At 50.3% G+C, this 16405-nt stretch overlaps 1 protein-coding gene across 6 annotated transcripts in view; it reads left to right on the top strand.

Moving 5' to 3' along the window:
• Positions 1242-16405, top strand: part of ARNT2 (aryl hydrocarbon receptor nuclear translocator 2) — a 191354-nt gene continuing 176190 nt past the window's right edge. For 5 of the 6 annotated variants that reach the window (XM_021098858.1, XM_021098859.1, XM_001926072.6 and 2 more), the window contains exon 1: positions 1242-1812. In XM_021098858.1, the coding sequence (XP_020954517.1) occupies positions 1257-1812 (556 nt within the window). In that variant the 5' untranslated portion in view covers positions 1242-1256. Of the gene's footprint in view, positions 1813-4290; positions 4404-16405 lie in introns of those variants that run through there. The other variant, XM_021098862.1, reaches the window with a different exon arrangement.

Raw genomic sequence — 16405 nt, forward strand, 5'->3', positions numbered from 1 at the left:
GTGAGACTCCTCTTCCACTTACCCTAACTAATCTTCCGTCAAGTATATTGTGTGTTTATTAAGTGCATGTGCGTATTTGAGTGCGTGGACGTGAGCTGGGCTCTCATGTGGCTGATGTTGGGGAAATCAGGAGCAGCCCCTTGAAACAAGCATGGGGTGGTCCCAGCTGATACCTGAGTTGTCCTCTCTCTACCCTAGCCTGACCATCTTGACACCAGATCCACACATGCCTTGGTCCTCCCTCGAAGTGTCTTTCTTTCCCACCTCTTCATATCCTGCTCATTTCTGCAAAGCCTGCTTTGCATTTTCCCACTCACTCTACCCTCTCTCCGCCCTCAGTCATTCACCAGGGACCACAGTGCCTCCCCAGGCAGCTGTGCGCTTCTTGATGCAAATACCTTATTTTGCTCTTCTCCTGGCCACCCCAGACTAGAGAACCACAGATCCCCCGTGGTTCTCTTTCCATGGTGCACCCAATACCTAGCTTTGTGCCTGGTACACAGCAGACATTCAACTTCGTGGAATCGATAAACAAATGAATATCATTAAGCGCCTATTAGTCAAATCAATAGTGACAAATACTCCCCGGAAGACAGTGCTTATTTGAAAATACATCCCAAGCATTTTTTCTCTATGAGTCTCTCCACCCCCTAAAGGCTTCTTTGGAAGGATTTAAGACAAACTGATGGTTTTGGCAAACATGTCTACATTTAGGGGCCATCTTGCCCTTGGCGGCTCTCACCTGGGATGTGTTCATTCTTCCATGGGCCCTTTGCAGGGCGCCACTATAGTGTCGTTTTTTTCCTAAGAGCCAAGATCTCCCCACAGGCATCCTAGGGTCTGGCAGAGAAACAATCCCTTCAAGCTTAACTTCACCAGGATATGCAGACAAAAGCCATTTAAAGAATCTTTATGAGGTGGCTGCATAAATAAGGCTCTTGCAACAACTTCGGGTAATAACCAATGACGGTCACCATGCAAGAAGGAAAGCAGAGCTGACAGCCTTTCTCAAAGCCAAGTCATTCTCTATTTCCCCGGGCCGGTGGCCTCTGCCTGGGTGTTTACGTAGTGTACTTGGAAGCTGTCTGAGGCGGTGGCCTTGGAGGTGTCCGTGGCCTTAGGAGTTCCTGAGCGCGGGGGCCATGGCTCTGGCCCAGGGAGCCCAGCAGCGCAGCCCTGGCATGCTAAGTGGGCAGCACTGGGGCGCCTTTGTTCCTCGCCACCGGCTCTGAGGACCCGCTTCCCTCTGCATCTTAATGGGCTGCGCATCCACGCCGCCCCCCTCCCCGCCCCCGCCCTGGCCCTTCTGGCCTAGGGACAGCGCCCTCCGTGATGCATCCCGGACACCTGGGGTGGGGGACCCAGTCAGTAGGGAAGAGGCGCGCCTCGAGTCCCAGCCGGGGCAGGCCGAGCACCTGCGCGGGCTCAAGGGGGCGGACCCCCGACTCGGGGGTCCCGCCACCCGCGGCCCCAAGTCTCGCGGTGCTGCGGCCTGGTCCGGGGAGCCGCGAACCCGCGCCCCCCGCCGCGTGACAAAGACAGGAGCGGGAGGAGGCGGCGGCCAGGGAGGGGGCGGAGGCGATAAAGGCGGGGGCGGCGGGCGGCCGCGGCGGCGGGAGAGCGCGGAGGCAGCGCCCGCCCGCGCCGTCCTTTGTGTGGCGGCGGCGGTGGCGGTGGCGGCGGCGCCTGGGCCTGCGCCGGCCGCGCCTGCCCCGGGGGGCGCCGGGCTCCGCGCCGCCCCTCCGCGCCCCGCCCGGCGCGCGCCCAGCCTTCCGAGCAAGATGGCAACCCCGGCGGCGGTCAACCCTCCGGGTGAGTAGCTGCCGCGGGCCCCGCCGCCCGGCGCAGCCCGCAGGCCCCGCCTGGGGCCGGAGCGGGCCGGAGGCGCTGGTCGCGCCAAGCGTCCCTGGGAGCGCGGAGCCGGGCGCTCACCGCCCCCCGGGTTGGGTGGGGGGGCGGCTGTCATTCGGCGCGGCAGCATCAGCACCAGCACCAGCAGCGGCATCTTCATCCCAGTCTCTGCCCCATCTCGGTCTCCAAGATGCGCCGGACGCTGGCCGCGCATCCCTGGAAACCAGAAGGGCCGGTCGGGGATCCCCTTAAGTTCCGAAAATAACTACCTTTGCTTTCCCCATCCGACACATTTTTCTCTTCCGGTCCGGCCCCTGTCGCATCAGGGCGGGTAGGAGGGTGCCGCGCTGACGGAGGGAAAAGTTTGGAGCCAGGATTCAACAGGGTGGATTCTCCCCGATTCTCCCTTGACCGCCTCGCCCCGCCAGCGCAGGTCCTTTGAGCCTTTTTCGACCAGCTACTGTGTACCCTCATCTTTAATACCCACCCACCCACACACACCCGTAGAAACGTGGAGTGGAGAAGCCCGGACCAATTCAGCATCCTCTGCTTTTTAGGGCTGACCTGTTGGCAGGGTGCGATCTATGACAACTGTGCCCATTGGGAATATTTCAGAAATGGGAAGACATCATGATCAAGGGAGAATATTGAATTGTTTGGGGACTGTAGCCGGGAAATTCTATTTTCGTTGGGAAAAGGCCCTACCTTTTGAGTAGGACAACCTGAAGGGTGTCCGAGCATGGAGAGGGAGACACCTAGGCTGACTGATACCAAGTTTTGGGTGTTGTGTAGTGACTGCTGCGGCCATGGCATGGTGCTCGGTCCCTGCGAAGGATGCAGGGAGGTCAGGCAGAGGCCAGCCCTCAGGAAGTTCCCGGTACAGGGAGGTGGGGGCGGGGGGGGGTGTTGAACATCTACAATGCCTAGCAAAGAAAAAAACATGTATCACAGAGTTAAGAGTGAAGGATCCTTTCCATCTAAAGTGGTAAGGGAGGGCATTTAGAGATCTGGACTTTTGAAGAATGGAAGATTTGAATACACGGAGCCAGGTGCTGAAGGGACTTGCAGGAAGAGGGGATGGTGCAGTGATGGTGGACTTCCTCTGAGCATGTGCAGGTGCCAGCCAGGGGTGGGGGCACTGGGGGTTTAAGAGGGAGCAGCGGGATTTCACAAAGAGTGAATTGGCAGTGGCCAGGCTTTAGAGGGCTTTGAAGGACAGGCTAAGGAGTGTGAACTCTCTCCCTCCACAGTAAGAGAGAGTTCTCCAGGGTGTCAAACAGGGAAGTCACATGATCCCAGCACTTCTGGAAGATTAGCAATGTGAGGTGGCCTAGAACAGGGGAGCAAAACTGGAGGCAGGGAGGCCGGGTTGAAATGAGGCAGGTGCTGGGAAGGTGAGAGTTAGCAGCACCATCTTGGAATAGAGAGAGGAGGGATAGCATCACTGGGCTGGTGGAGGAACACAGAATTTGCTTAGATTTGGAGTAAGGGTAAAGGAAGAGACCACGGATACACAGAGGTGAGATGTCCGTGGAGACACGGAGGTGCAGAGCCTGAGTTCGGAGGAAGGAGGTTCTGTTAGTCTGAGTAGGGAGTCTTGGAAGAACAGTTGAGTTCTCTGTCCAGAATGCTGAGTGGGAACGTGGCTGGTTTGAAAGCAGTTGTGCCAGTTTGCTTGCACCTGAAACCTCCCATTGCAACCTGTTCAGCTGCTTAAAAATCAAGAGCAAATTGATCAACTTAAATGTTAGGACATTAAAAAAAGTAAAAGAAGTTAAACAAAGGTATTTTAGTTTGATATAGGTTTACATTGGGAAGTAGAAATAACATCAGAGGCAATGTACACACACACACACACACACACACACACACACACACCCCCATTTAAGGCATTTTGTCCATTACATTGTTCTGTGAACTGAATGGTAGAAATATAGGACAGCTGCCCGGCTTGGTAGTGCTGAACATTAATGCCTGTGCCTTGGACTGTAGGACACCTGAATTGTGCAGGTGCAAGGGATTGTTTCTATTATTTGTAAACACCTCGGCCCGCTTGATAGACAGTGATGCCATTTCTTTTCTCTGTTGGCATAGATGCCAGAGATCTTGAGCGTGGTGAGACCTTCTCGAGGGGAAATTCCCTGAGGGGGTCACCTTTCCTCTTTATCCACTGTCTTTCCTTTGATCGGTCCTCTATGAGAACACTCAGATCCGTGGGGCATGTAGTTCTCACACCATGTCAGTTTCTAAATTCTTTGGTGATAGGATCTAGTTTCAAGGAATTCAGCTAAAAGTTAAAGCCTGGAGAGATTTCAGATTTGACTGGCAGTTTACAATCGAGAGAGAGAGAGGGCTCCCCAGCTTGGTACCGAGTCCACCTCTTACAGGTAGGAGGAGTCAGGTGAGACTTCTTTGAATGCTTCTTCCTCTTCCTCACCCCTCTCCCCACATGTTGTTGCTTTGCAGAGAATAAGAGCTTAGCAAACACAGGCAAATGGGCTGGGAGGCGCCAAGATTTATTTCTGCTGCAAGTCTGTGTCCAGGGAACAGAGGTAACAGGCCATTCCTTCCGTACTCCACCCACTTCCCCCTTTGCACTTTTTTTTCCCCCCAGCTGACCACTGCTCCCCAGCAGGCCCATGTGCAGTGACACCTGTCTCTGCTGCATGGTGGGGGCACTCTGGGGTCTCAGTGATGACAGGTGATGGTGAAATTTTCACACTCTCATGTTCTGAGCCAGGTTCAAACCCCTAACCTGACCCTTCTAGGTCCCCTGTTTGGGTTTTAGGATTCGACAAGTTACTCAGGAGGAGGAGAGGTCTTTGGAGAAGGAAGGATGCGGATCTCAGATGTTCTCCTCGTGGCATCTGCCACACAGTGGTCCTGGGTCTGGTTCCCACCTCCTGGGGCCTCTGACCCCTTCCTACTTCCAGGCCATTTGCTGTCCCCACCTTGGTTGCTAATACTGTTGTGGTGTATATTTTCACTCTTCTTTCTGGACAGAAACAAATATGTCCTCTAGAGAATGGAGTCCTAGAATCTTCTGTTCCTTGTATATGTGTTATTTGTTTCCCTTCCTTTCAGTGACATGTAAGCATTTCTGATTTGTATGGAATAGTGAAGTTTGAATTGGTTTCATGCATGAAAGGGTATCTGCAAAAGAAATGGCACAATAGAGAAGGGGACTGTTTTCCCAACTCCATTGTTTCCGCTTTAATTTTTAAGCATGAAGGAATCAGGTATAAATTCAGACCAGTGATCATTAGAAATTATGCATTATCTGCCCACCCTTGGAAATGAGTAGTTGCAGAGTATTAATAAGGCTTGCATATTTTTGAAATTTCAAAGGTATGTGTTAAGAGTTTCGAATTTCTACTTTTTTCTGAAATCAGTTATTAGATTTGTTTTCCCTCCCGGTTTCTAGTCTTTGGCATTTTAATTTAGAATTGATTGTATAATACAGAAGATTCTTGGCTCAAATTGCCTTAGAGGGAGGGATAGTTGGATCAGTTCAACAAACACATTGAACATTCGTGACGTACTGAACACTTTCAGGGTACAGGGCAGTGTGAAGATACGTCCCTCCACCTCAGGGAGTTCAGAGTCTTAACAGGGGAGGCACCAAAAGACTAAGTTTATAAGAAAAGCTAGACGGAAATGAACTTGACTAGGTGTGTTTGTGTGGTGATGAGAACCCAAAGGAAGCCTTGTAGGGAGGCAGCTTCTGAAATTGAGCTTTTCAAAAAGAGAGATTTTAGGTTTCTAAAAAATCAGGAAGGGGGAGTTCCCATTGTAGCTCAGTGGTAATGAACCCAACTAATATCCGTGAGGAGGCAGGTTCGATCCCTGGCCTTGCTCAGTGGGTTAAGGATCTGGCTTTGCTGTGAGCTGTGGTGTGGGTTGCAGACACAGCTTGGATCCTACGTTGCAGTGGCTGTGGTGTAGGCTAGGGACTACAGCTCTGATTTGACCCCTAGCCTGGGAACCTCCAAATGCTGTGGGTGTGGCCCTAAAAAAAAAAAGAGAGAGGGAATTAGGAAGGGGCACTTAGAGATGGGGGTGGGTGAGTGGGCAGATTTTTGAAAAATATGGGGAACTGCAAGTGGTTGTGTCCTCAGTGCTCTCGGGGTGGGGTTAGAGCTTTGGAGGCTGGGTAGAGCCACGCTGGTTTGAGGACCCGGAGAAGGTCGGTGTGGCTGGAGAACACTGGGTGAGCAGGGGTGACAGTGGAGCAGGAGGCTGGAGAAGGGGTGAGGCATGGATTGGGCCAGGCGCTCCCATTTGAGTCTAAGAGCAGTGAGCACTCCGGGAGGGTCTTGAGCAGTAGAGGGCTGTGATCTGGCCTGCACTGGCTGCCGTTTGGAGAACAGATTCAACGGAGGCAAGGGGAGAAGCAAGAGTCCCATTAGATGTTGCTGATGTGGGCCCTGGCTGGCAGTGGAGATGGAGGTGAGATGTATTGGGGGCCAGGACGCCCTGCTAAGCAGCTCCCGTGGTACCAGTTACATCCTTGGCCATCTTTGCAACTAGGTTGGTGCCTTCTGCTTAGCCGCACATGGCAGCCCTATTTTGAGGGTAGAGCCCTAGCTCTCTGGTACCAGGTTGGGAGAAGGTGCTGGGGGCTGGGGGGAAGAGTCACGGATGAGTCTCAGCTTTCTGTCCTCACGCCTGAGTGGGTGGGGGTGGTGGGAAGCTAGAGAGACCCTTCCCTCCACTCCCCACCCTGCAGGAGGCATCCACATGGTCCTGGGAAAAAGCGTTGAATGCTGCAGGCTCCGGGGTTGGGAGCCAGGCCCTTTGAAGATAAGCAGAGCCTCTGTGGCTTTTAAGACCATTTTCAGACAAATCCACAAAGAAGCAAAAGTAGGAGTTCCCGTCATGGCACAGCGGAAACGAATCCAACTAGGAACTACGGGGTTTCGGATTCAATCCCTGGCCTCTCTCAGTGGGTTAAGGATCCGGCATTGCTGTGAGCTGTGGTGTAGGTCACAGATGCAGCTCAGATCTGATGTTGTTGTGGCTGTGGGGTAGGCCGGCCGCTACAGCTTGGATTCGACCCCTAGCCTGGGAACCTCCATATGCCACAGGTACAGCCCTAAAAAAAAAAAAAAAAAAGGAAAAGGAAAAAAAAAGAAAGAAACAAAAAGAAAAAGTAGGTAGTTCTTGCTTTTGTCATTGTACAGAAACACGGGGCATCTTTCACTGCTCAGGGTCATGTTGTGAGAGCTGCTGAGCAGAGCTTGGGGGTCTTCTCCTGGCCCCGTCCAAGGAGTTGGCTTCTTTCTTCTCCATAATCGCTCTTCCCCCTGAATCTAACAAGAAAGATGCATGTGGATTATTAAAAAATTTGGAAAACGTATAAAAATGCTAAGATAGTCTACTACCTACTAGCTAACATTTTTTGCATATGTGGTTACACATTTTTTTTCCTAAATATTATGCATAGCTATACAAAGTAGCATCATTCTGAAGATAGTATTTTATTTTCACCCCCCACACACCCAAACATGCACCCTTGTAGTGTATCTTTCCAGAGATACTGAAGTATCAGTTTTATGGGCATGTCATTGTTTATTAACTTAGTCACTTGTATTTAGGCATGTCATATTTGGTGTGCTGTTCCATTTGTCAGGATTATAGACAACGTTGTAGTATATAGCCCTGTGTGTGAATATATAATTACCTGATTTTTTTTTTCCTTTGGGGTGACTTCCTAGAAGTGGAATTAAGTAGTCAAGGGGTTTGATGTGTTCTTATTTTACATTGCGTTCCACAGAGGGTAAGCCAGACGCTCAGAGAGGTTCAGAGACCTGCCCGGGGGTCCCCCGTGCATAAGTGGCAAAGCAGGACATGAGCCCAGATGCCGGCAGTGATCCCTGCTCCCAGGCGGTGCCCTGCAGTCCCCGCCATGCTCCCGCCCTGCCTGCTAGGTTCTATCTGCACCCGGCCCCCCTGTTCTCCCTCCGTCCCACCCTTACCGATGACCTTTCCAAACACACGTGCCATTAACTGTCTTGAACACCTTTGCTCCCTGTCTTGTCCACACATCCTCCTTGGATTGAGCTGCATGCCTCTACCCAGGGCACCTGGCTGACCGCCCCCCCCCCCACCCCACCCCTGCCCCGAGGCTGTGGAAGTTGGTCCTGCGTCAGATGCAGATTCAGGAGGTTTTAATAGCTGAGGGTAAACAAGTTTGCTTTTGACTTGGGTGCCTGCTGCTTTTCTTCCACAATTCTAAAAAAATAGACAGCAGCTGCAGGAACCTCTGTACCCAAGCTCAGTTGGAAAGGGAAGGCTTGGGTGTTGGGGGGCCTGGGAGGGGTCCGGGATGCTGTGTCCTGGGTAGAGAGTGCAGGGTAGAGAGTGCAGGGGAGATGGCTCAAGCCAAAACCGAGCTCCCTGGGTGGATGCAGGGCTTTCCCGGAGCCAGGTCCATGGAGGACCTTGCTGGTAGCCGAGGCCAGACACTTGTTGGGACCCTGCAGGGACCCACCCGTGGCCATGGGAGGCTCTCTGCCTGTTGAGGAAGGCAGCTTCCTGCTTGGGTTTGCCTGGCCTGCCAAATGCCCTAACAGCAGTTAAGGAGAAAGCCACTAAAATCGATGAATGACTGGGGAGAGGCCAGGAAGGCAACACAGTTGCTCCTTGTAGACATCAATAGATGAGCTGGGTACCAGACTTTGAGGCAACAGGAAGCCCCATTTATTTCATTCATAGCCATCACCAAACACTCTTCTCTTATCTTGGGGAGACCCTTCCTGAGCTGAGTGGCAGAGCGTCTAAGAACCCTGGCATGGGGGTCAGAGATGTGTCCACGTAGGGGTTATCAAATGGGGGACGTTCCTGGTTGTCACAACACCAGGGTGGGTGGGAAGGGAGGACAGGGGTGGCATCTTGGAGGTAGAGACCAGGGATGCTGCTAAACATCCTATGGAGCACAGGGCCGCCTCCACAACAAGAGTGGTCCAGCCCCAACTGTCACCAGGGCCATATTGAAGAACCCCAATTTGAGGGGCCTCACGGCAGTGGCAACTGCAAAAGGAACCCAGGGGTTCTGTGGAGTGCATGGCTTGGCAGAAATGAAGGGACTGGCCCTGTGATGACCACTTCAGGCTGAGAAAACACAGTGGCTTTAAAAACAAGATGGTGCTTCTCAGATAATTACGATATCCGTAATGGAAGTTAATTTAAATGTGAAATAACAGAACTGTGCGGATTTTTTTTATTATTATTTTTAGAACAGCATTGATGTTTCTGTCACATCAGCAAGTTTGAAATGAGGCATAGTCTGGAGTCATTTGCCATAATTTGATATGCTTGATGGATTCCAAGTCCCCCAAAGAATGAGATGAATGAATGTGATCAAGGATCACAGCTGTGTTCTCTCTCTTTGAAAGCATCTCACACCAGAAAACTTCTAATTCGGTTCAGCCAGCCTTCCCCAGGCACCCTCTGCCCTCCCGCACAAAGGGCACTGTGCCCAGGGCGGGGGGGATAGAAGGAGGCTCCACATGCTTTCAGCCTGTCTCTCCTCCAGGCAGCGATGGGACAGTTGTATGCCAGTGACCGGTCCCTGGCTAGAGGGCCATCTCCCCCCAGGTCCCTCCTAAAGGGCAGAAGGAAAATGCTCTGGGAGTGGTTTAGGGCCACATAGCTCATTTTAGGACTAATGTGTGTGCCTTTTCCTAAAGTCAGTCTCACCGACCACAGGACTGTATTTCCCACTGCCCAACTGGCATCTCTGTCCACGGCCCCCCCCCATATTCTGCAAAGCCAACACCTCCTACCTGTCCCCCTCCCCCAGGTCCCCTGTGGCAGTGAATGGCCCCGCTCTTCATTCACTGGCCCAAGCCCGACATTAATTATTTTAATTGCTCATCCACCTAATTAAACAAACATTAATTGAATGCCAACTGTGTGCTCACAGCGGTGTGCAAAGCCAGGCGCTGTCCCGGCCTTCACAGAGCTCACTGTGGGGCGAGTCGGTCATTCGTGAAACAGTCTTGTGGGGGATGGTGTCCTTAAAGTGAGTATTCACAAAGAAAGGCATCTTTGTGCCCAAGTGCAACCGGGAGCCATTCAAGTGTGAGCAGGGCCATGATGTGCCGGGAGGTGGGTTTTGAAAAGACCTCTGGCTGTTGCATCAAGCCAGCCAGGAAAGGGCAGCCACCCCACAGTCCAGGGAGGGGACCGTGGAGGCCTGCTCTGGGTGGCAGTGGGCCTGGGGAGAAGCAGGTGGATGCCTGGGGAATTCAGGAGGTACAGCCAGTGGAACCAGATGACAGGTTGGATGGATACAAGTAACAGAGGGTGGGAGTGGCAGGTTGCTGACTCAGTCAGGGGGTGGGGACGGGGCCATTCTTCCAAGATGGGTAACACGGATGAGACCCCGGTATTTGGGGGCACTTTGGTGGATGTGGCAGGGAGATGACGAGCTTGGTCTCAGACATGTTGACTTTAAGGCGTTGTGAATTCAAGGCGTCCAAGTGGGATGGGGCTTTGCCAGCAACCTCGAGCTGCCTCATAGCCCTTAGAGTTGGAACTTGTTTTTTTTCGCTGCAGTATCCCCAGTGCCTTGAATGAGGCCTGGCACACATCCTTGGTGTTCAGTAAATATTATTAACTGAACGGATGGATGAATGAATGGGTCTCCAAGCCCCCCAAGTTGCAGATCAGTAAAAACGAGCATGACCACCACGAGGTTCTCATTTTACTTTTAGTAACTTTTTATGCTGACGTAAATTCAGGTTTCCAGGGAAGTTGCAAGAGTAGTACAAGAGAATTCCTTTATGCCTGTCACCCGGATTCCCCAGGTATTAACATCTCCCACATTTGCTTTATCCGTTTCTTCAGTTTTTCTCTCTGTCCCCCTGAACAATTTGAGAATACATGGTGGACACCATACCCCCTTTAATGCTAAGTACTTCAGTGTGTGTCTCCTAAGAATCAGCCCATCCTAGAACTAAAATTTGTGACAAAAATCAGGAAGGTGGCATTAACTGTACTTTGTAAGCTGCAGACCTTATTTGTATTTTACCAATTGTTCTTCAGAGCCAGACTATTATTTTCTGGATCTAGGTTTAATTCAGGATGATAAATTATGATGTCTCTTTCATCTCCTTTAATTCCGGAATGATTGCTCTTTTTTTTTTTTTTTCCTTCCCCTTTTAGGGCCTGAATATTTTTGCAGCATAAGGGCTAGTCACTTTGAAATCTCCCTCAATTTGGTTTTGTTTGACATTGTCTCACGATTACATGGGACTGTAACTTTTAACATTTTTATCAAAACACCGCAAAAGTGATGTGTTATCACGGGGCTGCTTTTAGCAGGCATTACTTAAAAGGGAGTCTCTTAGCTGATGAAGTCCGAGTCCTGTGCAGCCAAGGCCAGGGACAGGTGACTAGCCATCCCAGATGCCATTGCCCACGTGTTTGGCACACCTCTTCTTTGGGTTCTGTACACCCTACATAGGCAGCGTCAGATGCTTCTTCTCAAGTACAGGCCCCAGGGTTTGTTGTTGTTGTTTAAAGACTGTAAGGCTGATGCTTTCCTAACTAAATATCAACTTCATTTGACAAATAAAATAATTATAATCGAACTCTGTAAGGATTATCATATCTCTACCAAAGTCAATAGGGAGTTGAAGTGTTTAATTACCAACTTTCCTGACATACAAATTGGAAAGCTTTTCAGGTAAGTTGCTCATGTGGAATGCCTGAAACGTGTTGTAATTAGCAGTCAGATCTTCATTCAAACAGTAATTAGCATGTGGTTTGTCCTGTTTTGGGTTGCTGGTGCCTATCCAGTGTATTTGCGTTCATTTTCGGAAGTGGATTTGCTACTCCTGCGTTTGTTCCACTTAAAAACAAGTTTGCATTTTACTGTGACTTCATAAAGAAAGACCTAGGGACTTTAAAATCAGATGGGGGGTGTGCGTGTATGCATAATTTGCCTGCAGAAACTTGCTGAGTTTTTCGGTAATCTGAGAACCTCCCTTCCCACCCCTCCCTCTCTCCCTCTCCCTCCTTCTCCCTCCCTCTCCCCCTCCCTCCCTCATCTCCCCTCCTTCCTCTCCCCTCCCTCCCTCCCCCTCCCTCTCTTCTCCCTCCCTCCCTCTCCCCTCCCTCTCTCTTTCCTTCCTTCTGCTCCCTAACTTGTTTTCTCCCTTTACCTCCTCCTCCTCCAGCTTCTCCTATTTGTCCTCCCTCCCTCCCCGCCTTCTTTCAACACCCACAGGAACCAGACAGGACAGTGGAAATGTTCAGTCCGCCCCAGGAGGTAACAGTGATTCATCTTGCTAGGCAGGTATCTGGAAACCCAGCCTCCTTTTCTGTGTACATGGTGACAGTGTCATCTACCAGGAGCCAGTACAGGCCAGGGCCTCAGTTTTCACATCTGTAAAATGCAGCGGTTCCTTTCCTGGGCACTGACTGGGCAGTAGAACCTGTTCTGTGGGCTCAGGATTCAGAGATGAGCAGGACACTGCCCCCGGGGTCAAGGTAGGTCACTAGTGACCGTGGCTCCTGGGCTGGCTAGTTACCCTCTCATTGTCACTGCTTCCCTTACGTGTACAGTGGGGTGCCTCACTTGGTCGTGGTGAGGGTTAGATGGTTATATTTAGCAATGACTTGGATGGGACTGTAATTGTCTCTGCCAGGGGCAGGGCCACAATGCAGGGTTCAGAAGGGCAGGGCATCTGTCCAGCTGGGCAGGGAAAACTCGGGGAGCAAATTACCAAATGTGCTTATGGAAGAGAGGGAGGCTCTTGTGCAGCAGGCAGTCCGGCGTTGCTGGGGCTCCTCTGCACGGCCGCCCGGGATGGTCCCCTCCCCACCTTGCTGGACTCCAGGCTTTTTCCTCGGGTTGTGCTGTGACTCTCCTTCTCACCACCCCTCCTAGACCTTCTGCCCCAGTCCTGCCCCTAAGTGCACATCGGTACATAATGCCTTGTTACCCACTCCTCCCCTATAGTTGAGGGTGAGGGAAGGGTCCCATTGTCTTAGGAAGCGTCTCCCTCCTTGCGCCCTATGCTCAGAGGAGACAGCAGGTGGGCTGATCCCCCAGCAGAGTCCCCTGTGGATTGTCTAGGGCTGCTGTGGTCTGGGACACTGTGCCTGGACTCCTGCAAGTTGCCTCTGCAGGTGGCAACTCCTTTCACCTGTTTAACTGACCCCACTGGGCTTCAGGCTGCATCCCAGGACAATTTAGTTTTGTACAACAGGTTAGAAATGCGACTTTTTAATTCAGGTTTATTCATTCATCTCCATTCATCCATTCAACAAATATTCATTAATTGTCCTTTACTAATTGTGGTGCTTCAATGCTGGGAGTATACTGGTTAGAAAGAACAGCATAGTCTGTTGTGCCTTTTAAGCATTTGCAGTTTTCTGGGGGTCATCCAGGCTGAAAATTCGGGAGCTGAGGACAAACCCTTTCCCAGCGGGCTGGATCGGCCAGCCCTCTCTACCACTAGGTGGCGCGGTCACACAGGCAGCTCCGTCACTCAAACTTGACCTGCCTCAGAACAGTGAGGTCCTGTCCCAGAGGCTCTCCTGGAGTGGTCAGGATGGCAGGGGAGGGGTTTGACATTTGCATTTCTGGCAGGTTCGTAGGTGATGCCAATGCTGCTGGACCACCCTTCAGGTCCACAGAAGCAGAGGCAGCTAAGGCAGTATCGTTCCCACTGCCAGCTACCTCACCTGTCTCAGGGCTTCTGGGTCCATGAACTTACTGGATCTTTCTGATGGTTTGACTTAATAGCTGCATTTCACAGATGAGGAAATGGGCAGTCGACAGCTGGTGAGTGGCAGGGCTGAGACTGAGCACGGGGTTCTGATCCCAAGTGCGCCCTTTTTCCACTGTCACACTGGCTCTCCCTGGGTGGATTGGGTGAATGAGTGAAACTAGCTTGGGGAGGTGTGAACTATTGGTGTGAACGAGGCATTCCAGGTGCTCTGAGAGTGGGAAGAGTGCTGTATTGAGCCCAATCCTGGCTCTGTCCAGCACTGGCCTGGATCTATGCTCTTGGGAACGCCACTTTTTCACTTTGGACTTTTATTTTCTCATCTATAAAATAAAGGATTGGGTCTTGGTGTGGGGACTTACTTCATTTATTGGCTGGGTATTCAGTGGGCCCTTTCAATCAATCTAGAGAATCTGACTTTAGCGCTGCAGAAATTTTTAAAATAAATTCTTTCTCTCTAGCCTCTCTTTCTGGAAATTCTGTTAGTTGGATACAGACATCCTGGATTGACCCTTTGTGTCTTCTCTCATTCCCTAGATCCTTGATTGTTTTCATCAGATTTATATTTCTTTTTTTTTTTTCTTTTTCTTTTTCAGCCACACCCACAGCACATGGAAGTTCCTGGGCCAGGGATCGAATCTGAGCGGAAGTTGCAACCTACACCACAGCTGCAGCAACACCAGGTCTTTAACCCACCACTATACCACAGTGGGAACTCCTCTGGTTTATATTTCTTTGGAAAACAAATCTGTTGGGTTTTTTTTTTTTCCTGTCCTTTTAGGGCTGCACCTGCTGCATGTGGAAGGCTAGGGGTGGAATCAAAGCTACAGCTGCCTGCCTATGGTGTAGCCACTGAGGTGCTAGATCCGAGCTGCATCTATAGCCTATACTGCAGCTCACAGCAATGCTGGATCCTTAACCTCCTGAGCAAGGCCAGGGATTCAACCTGTGTCCTCATGGATACTAGTCGAGTTCTTTACCGCTGAGCTACAACAGTAACTCCTGGAAAACAAATCTTTAGTCTCATTCCTTGGGGAAAATGCCAGCCTGTTGGCATTAGGGGTTAAGTTCCTTACTGTCTTTAATGGGGTGTCTGGAAGAGGAGAGGACAAGTCATGGGCTCACTGTGCCGCCTTTAGCTGGAAAACAGTGGCTTTTAAAAGAAACATCTAAAAAAGAGTGTATATATATGTGTGTGACTGGATCACTTTGCTGTACAGCAGAAACTGACACAACATTGTAAATCAACTACACTTTAATTAACAAGACAGACAAAAAGAAACACCTAAGATTCGCTTTTTCTTTTAAAATAAAAAGATTCTCTAATTGGGTAAAACAACAGAAGCCAAATTATATCATCATATACTTCTATTTTCAACTTGAAAAAAGTGGTTAAAAGGTTTGAAAATGAAAGGATTGGCCGTGGTCTTGTTAGGTCAGTGCAGACAAATGACCCTGTCATTTATTGCTTTTGAATCCTAATGCACCAAACAATATTGTGTAACTTGTATGAATTTCTTATGATAACTTGAGTGGAAATGCCATCTTGTTGCTTTGTTTTTACCCATCCAATTAAACCTGCCTCATCCCTTCCAGCTGGGCTGTTGGAATATCCAGTCTCATTTTTCCTGGGGAAGATGCACCCTTTGGTTATTTATGACGCCTTGGGCCTTACACAGCTCAGGAAAATTGGAAACAGGCCTCCGGTCATTAGTCAATTGTAATTCCCAGGGAGGTACTCATTACCCAGATCCTCGGGGTCTGATTGAAAGCAGCCTGCCGGCTAGCTGTCATTTAGTCCAAGTGGGCTGTTGGGAAATTACAGCATTGAAAAATAAAGAAAATTAGAAAATTGATGGATGAATTCAGTAGCTACTAAACACAGATGAATAGGGAATTCACGAATTAGAAAGTAGAATGAAAGAAATGACAGAGCCTTCAGCATAGAGACAGTTAGAACATACGAAGGAGTGGCCGTGAGGCATCTGGCTGGGCTTCCTACTCCCTACGTGCATGAATTGGAATCCCAGTCAGAGAGAGTAGGGAGAAAAGGGCAGTGTTCAAAGAGAAGAGCCTGATACCCTTCCAGAACTAACCAAAGACGTTGAGCCTGAGATTCAGAAGCTATAACACAAACCCGGCAAGATAAGTTAAAAAAAAAAAAAATCCAAATCTAAACAAAATGTGTTGAAAACAGAGCACACCGAGGACACAGAGGAGATACTATGCACAGTAACAAAAAACAGACAGGTCGGAGTTCCCGTAGTGGCGCAGTGGTTAACGAATCCGACTAGGAACCATGAGGTTGCGGGTTCGGTCCCTGCCCTTGCTCAGTGGGTTAAGGATCCGGCGTTGCCGTGAGCTGTGGTATAGGTTGCAGACGCGGCTCGGATCCTGCGTTGCTGTGCCTCTGGTGTAGGCCAGTGGCTACAGCTCTGATTCGACCCCTAGCCTGGGAACCTCCATATGCCGTGGGAGCGGCCCAAAGAAATAGCAAAAAGACAAAAAAAAAAAAAAAAAAAAAAAAACCAGACAGGTCATCTCCCAGGAGTGGCAGTAATCATTGATCCTTGCACAGTAAGGGGAAGCAGGTTTTACCTGCATATACCTTGCAGTCGGCCCTCCATAGCCCTGTTCCTCTGATCCATGGATTTAACCAACCGACTGTGTAGTTCTATAGTATTTACTATTGAAAAACATCTGCGTATCAGGGGACCCATGCAATTCAAATCTGCATTGTTCGAGGGTCAGCTGTAGATGGATGAGTGATTCTCAACATCAGTAACTCAGGCCAGACGAGGATAGGATGA

Source organism: Sus scrofa, chromosome 7 (assembly GCF_000003025.6).
Source record: "Sus scrofa isolate TJ Tabasco breed Duroc chromosome 7, Sscrofa11.1, whole genome shotgun sequence".
In the NCBI taxonomy this organism is placed as follows: Eukaryota; Metazoa; Chordata; class Mammalia; order Artiodactyla; family Suidae; genus Sus; species Sus scrofa.